The sequence below is a fragment of the Candoia aspera genome, chromosome 14 (assembly GCF_035149785.1).
Source record: "Candoia aspera isolate rCanAsp1 chromosome 14, rCanAsp1.hap2, whole genome shotgun sequence".
Classification (NCBI taxonomy): domain Eukaryota; kingdom Metazoa; phylum Chordata; class Lepidosauria; order Squamata; family Boidae; genus Candoia; species Candoia aspera.
Genome location: NC_086166.1, coordinates 6,063,992 through 6,076,350, shown reverse-complemented (window position 1 = coordinate 6,076,350; position 12,359 = coordinate 6,063,992). Strand labels below are relative to the sequence as shown.

Below are 12,359 nucleotides of genomic sequence, written 5' to 3'. Positions count from 1 at the left end.
GGGTTTATTATTTTAAGTTATGAATAAAACTTAATGTATTTGCAGCCTGGCAGGGGCCCTGTCATACAACGCATGCATCTTCTCAGCAACTTTTTAAAAAGTCATTTAGGCTGCTTCGTGCTGAATGAATGCTGCTGAACTGGACGGGAATTACTTTTGAGGACTAGAACTTGCCATTTTTTTTTTCAGTAGGGCCAAGTTAAAAATTTACACTATGGGTTTTTAGATTCTCTTTTAAGAAAAACCTACCACTGCAATTCATATGATGGGGAAAAACCGCTTCAAAGGGACTTTTTTTCCCCCCAGAGAACATTTTGCTGAAATGTTTAACAATTTTAATAATGGACCATCACTGACCCAGATTTCCCTGAAGCCTGGATGTGAATGTCCTGCTGTTTATTATACAGCCCTCCTCTCTAATATCCTACAGTGTCTCTAGCTTCCCATGCTTTTATCATGGTCCAAGGAAAGACGTTAAAAAGGAACTGCTCCTCGGGTGCTTTCCAAGTTTAGAAAGTACAGATATTGGAGCCTACAGAATGATAGGGAGAGATGGATAATCAAAAAAAGCCGCACCAGGAAAATTCCCTTCTTGGCACCTCCCACTGTTAAATCAGCTCTTAAATTCCCACAAGAGAAATTACCAAGAAAATTTCAAGCATCCTGAGCATAAGGTGGAAAAACAGAAGCCTCTTTTTCCAAGGGCTGTAAGGCTGATTTTGGCATGGTGACAGCGTTAAGCTTGCTCTTTCTGGACAGCTGATTGATCATCTGCCGCCAAATGACTTCTTCTTCACCCACGTTGGCAAAGCCTCTGATCATCCATGAAGGACTTGGAGTGCACGGCGGAGCGGCCAAGTGACCTCGTTGGACCCAAGCGATATGTTGCTTGGAGTCTCTCAGGCGCTGTACAGCTGTCTGGATTTGCACAGGGGCTGAAGAAGGCGGTGGTGCTCTTTAGGCGTGCTGCAAAGCTCTGGAGACGACTGAAGGAAGCAGGTTTTGCAGCAGATTTGCCCACAGCCCCATCCTGTGCTGGAGGGCTTCTTGGTGGACACGGGGGAGAAGTCAAAATCAGCAACCTGTAACTCAGCAGCAAGACGAAATCTCTGTTGGACCTTGGAGAACCACAGTTGCTGGAGAATTAGCTCTCCGCGAACTGTGCTGATCCTGTCCCTTTGAACCTTGAAGAAGGGAGCGTTCCTTTCAAAATCTATGTGGAATTGAACCTGTGACCCCCAGCACACAAAGTCTAGGCCAGTGTTCCTCAACCTTGGCAACTTGAAGATGTGTGGACTTCAACTCCCAGAATTCCCCAGCGGAAGTGGAGTTGAAGTCCACACATCTTCAAGTTGCCAAGGTTGAGGAACACTGGCCTAGGCCGTATCTTTCAGCTATGCCTTTCTCCCAAACAAATCTAGCATTTACCAAGATGGCCCTGAGAAGTCCTTGTTTAAAGCTAGGGTTGCATTTGGGGGGCAGCACAGGATGAAGCCTTAGATCTTGGGTGGGAACGTCTGGGAAGAGATTTCCCAAAGAATGATCCAAGTTTGCTAGTTCAGGTCAAGGAAATGAAAGATGGCTTACCTCCACCAGGTCCTTTTGCTGCACGGTGCTACGAAAGGTGACGTAGACGGCTAAACCCAGAGTGGCCGGTAAAAGGATGATGCAGGGCAGGACGAAGAAAGCTGGGTGGATGCCTATTGAAGGACAGAAGGAAAAACCTTGGGGTAGAACCAGCAGCCTCCCGCAGGCGTCGTTTAGGCAAGGCTGAGCTTGCAACTGTTCACAAATTATCCAAGTTCCTCTCAATTCCAAGGACTGTGATAGCCGAGCCAAGCTTCCAAGGTCAAGAGAAGGATACCTTAACCTGTTATATTTATTATTTGCTAGATTTACAGTACATTCCCCCACCTCCCCTTTTCGTCCAGAGGCTTGAAGCAAGATAGCACTCACCCCCTGATTTTTGCCACCCCCCTCAAACAATAACACAGTGGGGTAGGTTGGGCTAAGACAGTGTTTCTCAGCCTCCGCAGCTTTAAGATGGGTGGACTTCAGCTCCCAGAATTCTTTTTAGGGGGAGATGGGCGATGATAGAAATTTGAATAATAAATAAATAAATAATTCCCAAGCGGGCGGGGTCTCCCCATTTTTTACAATGCATAACCAATGTGTGGTGTTATTACTGATATTGACCACCAGGGGGCAGCATAAGCCTTGTTTAAACCGTTGGGACTTCTATTCTGCCTTGAGGTTTTGACCTCCACAGAGGTCTTGCCCTCAAGCCAAAGGTATCCCAGGTGGGGAGGAAGAGGAGGAAAGCAAAACGGGGAAGAAACAGGGTGCACAGGCAAAGGGAGCCCCATAAGTGCCCTCCAACTCTCACCCGACGGCCTTATCTGAATCTCCTGGTAGAACTGCAAGATGTTCACCCGGTTCTCCACGCGGACGCTGAGGCAGTATTGTCCCGCGTTGCTGAAGGTGTGGTTCAGGTAGAACCGCGTGCTATTTGTCACCACTAGGTGGCACTGGTCTCCTCCAAGCGGGATGCACTCCGTCTTGATTAACCAGCATAAACTGAGGGGGGGACTGGAAACAAGAGTGGTCAAAGAACAGCGAGTTCATTTGGCTCAGGGGAGGGGGGGGCGATGCCCTCCAAGTGGGTCTGGATCCCCCAACTCCCCTCGTACCCGACCACCGGCTAGGCTGCTTGGATGATAGGAGCTGGGCGCCCACCTGGAGAGCCATCGGTCTTCCCCCTGGGTTTATTCTCCCTGCTTTGCAGAAATCGCCACGGGCCGGCGGGCCAGACCCACCCTGCCAACCTCATTCTCTTGTGGGTGGTTTGGGCAGATGTTTTGCCTGGAGACAAGGCTTTTTTTTTTTTTTTTGCAGTGCTGGAATGTTTTGAAAAAGGAGCAGGTTGCCCTTTGCTCAGCCGAATTAAGAGATGAACCGCATCCTTTCAACCCCGAGTCGGACTGCAAATATTAACAATCCTTGGAGGAGAGCACCCTGATCAACCATCGTGTGTTTTCTGTTCCCTGTGCCTAAAAAAGGAGACTACAGGTAGTCCTTAACATCAGTTAGTTTAGCGATGGTTCAGACTTACGATGGTGCTAAAACCTGACTTATGACTGGTCCTCGCACTTACGACTGTTGCAGCACCCCACGATCACGTGATCGCGATTTGGGCGCTTGGTGACCAGTTCACATTTTATGACTATTGCAGCATCCCGGGGTCACATGATCACCATTTGCAACCTTCCCAGATGGCTTCCAGCAAGCAAAATCAATGGGGAGCCGCATGACTCGCTTAATGACTATGCGATTCACTTAATGATGGCAGTGGTTCACTTAACGACCACTGCAAAAATGGTCATAAAATCAGATCAGATTCACTTAATGAAATTCCAGTCCCAACTGTGGTTGTTAAATGAGGACTACCTGTAGTATTTCCACTGCTTACCTCCCCTGGATATGCAGAGATAAATTTAAGTTTTCCATCACATGGGCTTCAGTGGAGCCTGTGATGTTAATGCTTCTTACAGCATCTGAGAAAGAGAGATAAAAAAGAAGAGATAACAAGAAACAGTAAGCCAGAAATTGCGATCTTTGTCCTAACTTATTCAGCTGAGAAGTCTGAAAGCTGGACTCAAACTTTTCCTGGTCTAAACAATCCACTGAGTAATAGCAGCAGGAGTTTTGTGTTTTCCTCTTCCCTCTGTGTCTGCTTCTCCTCAGGTGCTGCAAACCTGAGGGCAGGGTTTTCTCAACTGTATTATTTTCCAAACGGTGTGCAAATGTAATCCATAACACTACTACTACTAATGATCAAAATGGGCTGTGGAGCAGGAATAATTAATCCTGACATTTGTGGAACAAGAGGCCAATCAGTGGCTGCTGATGTTAGTGACTGTAGATTAAGGAGGGAGTAACGTCTGGTCTTCTAGACACCGCTGAACTACAATGGCCATCATGCCCATCATTAGGCCCACAGACTGGGGCTACTAGGCACTGTAGTTCAGCATGGCCTAGAAGATCACAGCTAATTCTCCTTTGCTGTAAGTACTCATGTTTCTGAATGAACATTTGACAGTATTCCATCCAGGGCTCAGCTGCCTAGAAAGGGGAAGAGGTGTACAAGGGTCAGCCTTCCCAGGTAGACCAGATGGGAAACACGACCAGATGAGCTAATTCTACTTTATTGTAAGGCTACATTAACAGAACCTTGCAAGTACAAATCTCCCCCGTCTCCTTTGCAGCCCGAGAAACTAAGGGAATGTCCCTTCTGAGCCTCTTGCCCCACCCATTATGCAGCTGCAGGCTCCGCCCTCTCTTATCTGACTGCTCTCTTGGCACTGTCTCTTTGCCCAATCTCCCAAGGCCATTCTCACCTTCCATTATGATGAGCCAGACTGATAGGGTGTTCCCCATGGCCCTGTTGGAGAAATTTCTCTCACGGGTTTCCCCGAGGGATTGTTTAAAACTGGGGACCGGTACCCAACTCCAGTGAAACACAACTGAGTTGACATGGTGCCAGAGGCAGCTGAGACTAACTTTAAAAGGGGGGAGGACAGAAGAGATGGCTTTGCATTTTAGAACCTGCGTGTGATTGGATCCGGCGGCAAAGTATCTGATGGGGTGGAGCAGCACGCGGTATTCAGTGAGGGAATTGGGGCGGGACTGTGAGATAATTGAGGGCGGGACTAGACAGACAACCCCTCTGAGAGAAGAAAGAGATAGCGTTTCCTGAACACAGCTTCTTTCTAGGGAGCTGCTATTAAACTGGCCTTAGTTCCCGGAGAAATGTTTGCCTCCTGGTATCTACTCCTGGTTTTATTAGCATTCCTTGGCCCTCTATGTTTTGCGGCTGAGCTGACAGAGTTGTTGTTTCTGAAGTCGATAATTAGAAGAGGGAAATGTGTCTGATTTATTTCACTTCTCCTAACCAGCCCCATATTTCCTCCTACAGCCCCCAAGTTTTCCAGACCCTGGATCTTGCCTTGAGCTTCCGGCTCTGCTTGGCCTTCCTCCAACAACTTCAACGTCGTGGTGAAATGTCCTGTTTTCTGGACAACCTCTCTGGGGCGTTCCCCGCTTGTCCCCGCTCGTCTCCATTCTGCAGTGATGTTGAGGCGCACCGTCCGAGTCCCGATGGTAGAATAACTATGGTAGATGGTGGGCTTCCCTGTTTCTGCTCCTGTCCTGCATTTGATGGAACGGGGTGACACGAAAGGAGGTTCTCAGTGGCTTGGAAGTTCTGTGACTAAATGTATTGCTTGATCCCCGCAGAGAATGCATCTTCCTTGGTGTTCGCCCAACACATCACACCTGAGAGTGACATCTGTGGACACGCCCGTGAAGGTGATTTCCCAGCCATACCTACGTGACAATTCTTCGAATAAACTTAGTCCAATAGTTGTAAGGGTGATTCCTTTCAATACATAAGCAAGAGGTTGCTACTGATCTGCTGCTTTAATACACACACACAAACACACAAACACACAAATTTGCATGCTGCCCGAATTCCAATGAGTCTGGGTGGCTCACGATTAAACACATTAAAAAAAAGAAAAAAAAGTAACAAGATTATATGGAATATATATGTATGTAGATATGTATATCTATCTATCTCCATTCATCCATCCATCCATCCATCCATCCATCCATCTATCCTCAAAAGTATAGGATTAGGTTCCCATACCAAGCCAACCCATAATTAGTTTACCCATGAATTACTGAATAAACCACAGTTGGCTGGATTCACACAACAGACTAAGCCAGGTTTTTATGGCTTAGTGTGTTACGTGAACTGTGCCACTGAAGGATAAGAGGAAAAGGGCATACCCATCTCCAAAATCCCAGTTGTAAATGAACGATGCGGACTTAAAAAAACGACTGGGGTCATGAAGAGAAAAAGTCGCCAGGGCCGGGATGCCAGAGGTGTGATGGCAGTCAAGTTGGTGCCCGTTGCAATTCTTCATCCGAGTGAGGGAGAGATTCCCCACTATAAACTCTGCCAGAGAAGAGAGGAAGAACCGTCAGCCAGCCTGCATCCCGCAAAGAGCTTCCCGTCCGGTAGGAAACTAGTCGTTTTGACAAGGTCAAGGAGAAGGCTTTGATCCATTTGAATTGGTACGTATGTCAACTAATCAGCAAAGAAATAATATTTTACTAGATGGAGGCTGTGTTTGAGTGGTGAAGCCCTAAAAGAGAGATCTGCGTATCTGTTTATTGGTAAGTAAACCTCATTGAAATCAATGGTGCTTTTTTAAAAAAAATCCATTCAATCGCATCCCATTCTCAGAGACTGCCTGGACGAGTCCCTGCAGTTTTCTTGGCAAGGTTTTTCAGAAGTGGTTTGCCCTTGCCTCCTTCCTAGGGCTGAGAGAAGTGGCTGGCCCAAGGCTACCCGGCTGGCTTTGTGCCCAAGGTGGGACTAGAACTCCCAGCCTCCTGGTTACTAGCCCGATGCCTTAACCATGACACCAAACTGGCTCTCACAAACTGCCTCTCTGATGGCGCTTACTTCTGGGTAAAAGGACTGATATTTGGATATCAGATTGTGCTGAGCCATCCTTTGTTGAAGCATGGCTCTTTGGAAAAAGCAACTGCCTGGATTTGCACAATTTAGGCTAGGCTATAAACCATGGTTTCTAAACCATACTGGCTGAGCCTGCACGTAAGGTTCTGTCTTCAAACAAACCACATTTATAGCTTAACATGATATGCAAGAAGCTCATTATATACTGCATTGTGTTGTACCTTAGATCTTTCTGAATAAATTCCAAGATGAAGTGTTTAAAATAATTTTAATTTTAACACCAATCATTTGGTAAATATGAATCTACAATGTTCTATAGAACATTGCAGATGGTGTTAGCTAATGGAAGCATCTAATTAAACCAGTTTAAGTTTGGAATGGAGACCACCTAAATCCTAGGGCTGTGAGTTCGATTGGGAAATAACAATAATGGTACAACAGCCCGGAAGAAGGCAGTGAAGAACCGTTTCCTTTGCCTAAAACCTGTATGAATGTGTTCACGAAATCCCCAAAGTCAAGTCTGAATCCAAGGAAACTTTGCCTCTGAATTCGCAGAGTTTTCGCATTTCTTAATTCACTGTTTTCAAAAGTTGTGGCTTCTGAGGAGAGATGTGCCTTCTTGAATATAATCAATTAACTGGGTGAGTTCATAAGATGAACCCCTCTGACTAAATGGCAGGGTGAATTAATTTGAGTTGCTTTCCTTTCTTTCTTATTTTAGAAGAAAAGAGTTCAGTAGATTTAGTTTGGATTAGACATTGATGGGATCGCACTGCATAACAGTACAGTTTCCTGGGAGTGAGCCCCACTGAATGCATTGGCATGCACTTTTGAGTAGACACCAGTAGGATTTTTCTCTTGGAGAACCCATCTGCACGTGCAAAACTAGAATTACCTGAAACCTGTAGAACGGTTAGATTTCTTGCAAGTGTCCCACAAAACCAACAGTCAGAATGCATCACCTCCACAGAAACAGGAAACGCTCCAGGAACTGGGCTAGTGACCACAATTTGGGAATTTCTCCCATGCTTGATTTTCTCCACCAGAACCAAGGGGGCGTCAAACTTCCAGGCAAAATGGTACTTGGGGATGTCCAACGGGGGATGCCCATCGTTCTTCTGGCGGAGGGTGGATTGAATCGTAGCCCGAGCTTCTGTTGTAACGGGACCGTTGTTGGCAACCTCCAGTTCATAGGGGTCTGTGGAAATAATTCCTTCTGAAAATGAAAAACACTGGTTTCATCCCAGAGATGGGTCTGGGAATGATTTTAGGGACAAAGGAATTGCTGTTGTGTTTTCTAGAGCTACAGTGAATTCTGCAACTATGCAATACTTTTGTTTTATCTGCTATGCTTCTAGCCCAACACGTTTGGAGAAGACAAGCTACAAATTGGATTTTGCAGTTTCTGGCATGAACTCAACGAAACCCTGTTCCCTTGTGAAGATGTGGCCCCTGTCAAAATGACAATGGGATGGACTAGATGCTGAATCTGTTGAGGCTCGTTTACCTGTGTCCCATCAGCGCTTGTAAAAAGACCATTCAGATCTTCACCCAGTGAAACTGGCACCCTCTTTTTTGACCTCTCCTGGATATGTCCCATCAGATTAGGGCTCGATGCTAGTCATCCTGGAGTTACCTATATGAAGACTGGTTTTGTTCACTTGTTTTCCTTTGAGAAATACTTCTAGTGTGGAAGAGTTGTGGTCCTCGTTCCCTCCCATCCACTTCCAAAACCCACATCGGATCAAGACGGAATTGAATCGTTGGGTGAGGCACATCTTAGTCCCTCCAACTCCGAAGGCCTGGGTGAAGAACACCCAAACGTTCGTAAGAATTACAGGAATGACTTTGGACGCCGGGCTCGGCAACGTGCAGCCCCAGGGCTGCCTCTGACCGTGATGGCTGAAAATGGGTGGTGCAATTTACCAACATGTTGAAATAGGGGGACTTTATTTATTTATTAGTCAAATTTCTATTACCAACCATCTCCCCGCAAAGAGGGGGCAGCATAAAGCCTAAGAGAGGTTTAATATACAGGTAGTCCTCACTTAACAACCACAATTGGGCCTGGAATTTTGGTTGCTAAGCAAAGCTTTCAGTAAGCAAATCCAACCTGATTTTACAACCCTTTTTGCAATGGTTGTTAAGTGAATCTCTGCAGGCATTAAGTGAACCATGTGGTCGTTAAGCGAATCACGTGGTTCCCCATTGATTTTGCTTGCCAGAAGCCGGTCAGGAAGGTCGAAAATAGTGATCATGTGACCATGGGCCACTGCAGTGGTCATAAATGTGAACTGGTCACCAAGTGCCCAAATCGTGATCGCGTGACCGGGGGGGATGGTGTGATGGCCGTAAGTGTGAGGACTGGCCATAAGTCGGTTTTTTCAGCACCGTTATAAGCCCGAACCGTCACTAAACGAATGGTAATTAAGTGAGGACTACCTGTAGCTTTAAAAAGGAAATCCAGGGAAACACTGACCATTTTAAACGGTTGCTGCATCCCATTCCACATAATATCGGGTCCAGTCCTGTATCTTGGCTTTGCACATTCCTGACCCATTTTAGAAATAAAACATATTCGTGTTCATCAGCTTCCTCCAGCTCCCTTCATTTTATGCTCCTTGCTTTCCTGACAAATGGGGCACCCATCTTCATTAAACAACAGCGGGGTTTACTTGTCACACTAACCCACGGCTTGTTTCAGCCCCAGTTTGCTGACAAGACATCGTGGCTTGGTTTGGGACTTAAAGCTTAGCCCTTGTGCAAAACCAGCCAACTGCAGCTTAGCCAAGAAGTCCTGGTTAAAGAAACAGAGCTTTAAAGCGTGAAGCAAGCCAACGACAGCTTTTTCAGAACATTTTTTTCCCCCAAAAAAGCAGCTGACCAGACAGAAGCTGCAGGAAGAAGAAATGAGGGTAGGCATCCAAATATTGTACAAGACTTGTCCCCTTGGAGTGAAAGGTTCACACACCAGTGTGATGAACAAACTGTGAACGGTGACATTCAAGAAGCTATTTAAAGCAAGCGGGTCTACAAACTGTCCTAGGTTTAGGACGGGGTGGCACCCATCCGAAGCAAAAAATAAAAGCCACATTTCACTTTTCTTCCACTTTTCTCCTCATGATCATTTTAAGGAGTCTGTTTCTATTTCTGCCCTTGGGGACAGAAATATTCCCCCCTCCCCGGTTCGGATCCATGCTGTTTCTTGCACCTCGGCTGCCTTGTTGACAAGAGCTGATCTCTTTCACCTTCCCTGACTCTACAACTTGGCGTTTTCAGCGCACAGCCCAACAGAGCCACAGGGAAAACGCTGCCCAACCGGACCCCCGTCTCAAAGAAGACCATTCTAATTTGATCGCCTGGGTTCACGCAACACATTTGCCAGGGGAGCGATCACGACTGACGGAACTGGCTCCGTTTTCTGGGATTCCCTAACACGGTGCAAAGCATGCGGCCCAGGAATGCTAGTCTAAACTGTAATTGACCAGTTTGGGGTGTAGTGTGTTGTGTGGACACAGCTGCTGCCTTGTTTTAACCCAGGGATATTCAATGGGGGGGGGCACTGTAGAATACATTTAGCCTTGGAATAACGTTGGGAAGATGCAATATACTTCTCCAGTGGGCAGGGACGTGATTGAGTGGATGCAATTCTGATACGGACACTCTGTTTATATTTATTCCATCTGGAAACTTATGCACTCATTGTGGGAGGTTGCGCGGATTCTGAACTGGCCTTTACAGCCACTTATGGATCCACCATTAAGATCTGAATCCTGGAAGACAATCTTACTTGGCTACGAGTGATCGCCGATGAATGAACGAACTCTATTTATATTGATTCATTTCCCCCAATGATCATATTAATAAGGAGTTTTGGGGGGCATCCTTAGGAGGTGCCTTCGGGCAACCCCACGGCCTCAGAGTGTGCACCCCTCTTTTAATCTCTTCTGGCTGAATCTTAAAGTCATTTTCCCCTCCCCATCCCTGAGCTAAATAATGCAGCCAGGGCAGGTGGCGTTTTAATGCATCCGTCTCCAGAAGCTGAGGGCGTCTTATCATGAATTGCAACAAGGTTATTGCAGCAGACGGTTTGCCTTTCAGGATGTAGCCCATCCTGTTTCTTTCCCCACAAGAAATAGGAGTTGATCTTACCTGCAGCTCTGGTGGCGAGGAACAGCATCCCCCAAAGCACCTGGATGAAATTCAGGGCAGAAAACAGCAACGCCATTTCAGAAGTGATGGCTTTGGAAGGAAATCTCTTCAGCCGTCTGCCTGTCTGCTCAGCAGGGAGGGTCAGATTTCAACTTAGATGAGGCTGGCTTCCCTTTCCTTTTACCTTAAGAAAAAAAAACAGCCCTTGGTAGCTGCTGACCTCTATTGGCAGCCTGAGAACAGCGCCTGTTGTGTGCCTTCTGCATTCCTCTGCAGCTGATGCTGTGTCCATGCTGAAAAGTTTTTGCTAAATGTTCCTAAGCGTTTTTCATGCCCAAGCTGTCTGGGAAGGGGCAATTGGTAGCAGATTCCCCTGGGCCTTATGCAGCAGAACCAACAAGGGTTTCAAAGGTCTTATTGAGGAATACAACATGTTCTTTGTGAGCCAGGAAGTAGTTAGGACTGGATGGGAGACCACTAGGAAATCTCTGAGCTGTAGTTTAGAATGGGAAGTGAAATGGACGAAAAGAAAAATCTTTGCACGGGGCAGTGGCCGATTGTTTTGCACTGCCGCCAGGAAAACCCCAGGGTCATGTCTGTGTAGCTAACAGGATTCAGGCTTAACTCAAGGGAGCATTTACCTCTATTTACCCAGCTGCCAAGAGATGGTAAATACAGGAGCCATGCTTCATTTTGGCTCAGTGCTATTCAGAATTGAGGGAATGGTTCTTTTCACATCCCTATAATGCTGTGATCGTATCCACACAATATGTTTTATTTAACCATGGTTTAGTGAATTAACTCAGTCGGCTGGGTCTGTGCTACATACTAGGCCATATTGACTGCCTTCCTGCAACTGACGGTGTCTCTAGCTGGCTGAACTCATTTTAGCTCGCCTCCTGTACAAACCATTCCAGCCAAGATAAGGGGATCAACATCCATGATTATCTAAACCAGTGTTTCTCAAACTTGGCAACTTTAAGACAGGCGGACTTCAACTCCCAGAATTCCCCAGCCAGCAAGTTTGAGCAGCAAGTTTGAGAAACACTGATCTATATTGACATCCTGCAAAACGGTTGTATCTGGAGTGCTCCTGGTAATAAAGTCTTGGGTGTAACTGTGTGTCAGTTTTACAGTACATCTCAAAAACATAGCGAGGAAGGCCTGTGGAAGAACATAGCTGTATTTAGGATATGTAGAACATGTTATTAGCATTGATTGGCAGGATTAGGGTCCAAACCATAAAATCTGTGTATTTTTATAGAACCATGAGTGTCTTTCAGGGTGATTTTGATGACTAACAATTCTTGCATTGTTGTGCTTCATGTAGGTATATCATACAAAGTTATAAATGCTTTGTAACCAGACCTAACAATAATTGCAAAATGTGGTTTAGCACAGTGTGTAATAAAGTAGAACACATGTCATTTCAACATTTTGTTTCATTCCATTTTGAACACCCTCAAAATATGAATCAACAGTAATCTTATGAGGCTAGTCAGTGTGAACCAGTGTTTCTCAATCTTGGCAACTTGAAGATGTGTGGACTGCAACTCCCAGAATTCCCTAGCTAGCTTGCTGGCTGAGGAATTCTGGGAGTTGAAGTCCACACATGCCAGCTGAGGAATTCTGGGAGTTGAACCCCACACATGCTGGCTGG

The 12,359-nt window shown here is 46.1% G+C and overlaps 1 protein-coding gene across 1 annotated transcript; it reads right to left on the bottom strand.

The window, feature by feature from the left end:
* Nucleotides 1-452: 452 nt before the first annotated feature.
* On the bottom strand, nucleotides 453-10,813 carry TMEM130 (transmembrane protein 130). Its single transcript, XM_063315069.1, has 8 exons — nucleotides 10,700-10,813; nucleotides 7,443-7,763; nucleotides 5,851-6,019; nucleotides 5,006-5,208; nucleotides 3,470-3,554; nucleotides 2,387-2,589; nucleotides 1,588-1,700; nucleotides 453-1,082 (listed from the first exon to the last, which is right to left on the bottom strand). The coding sequence occupies exons 1-8, from the start codon at nucleotides 10,773-10,775 to the stop codon at nucleotides 900-902; spliced, it is 1,353 nt and encodes a 450-aa protein (XP_063171139.1). The 5' UTR covers nucleotides 10,776-10,813; the 3' UTR covers nucleotides 453-899.
* Between the last annotated feature and the right edge of the window lie 1,546 nt (nucleotides 10,814-12,359).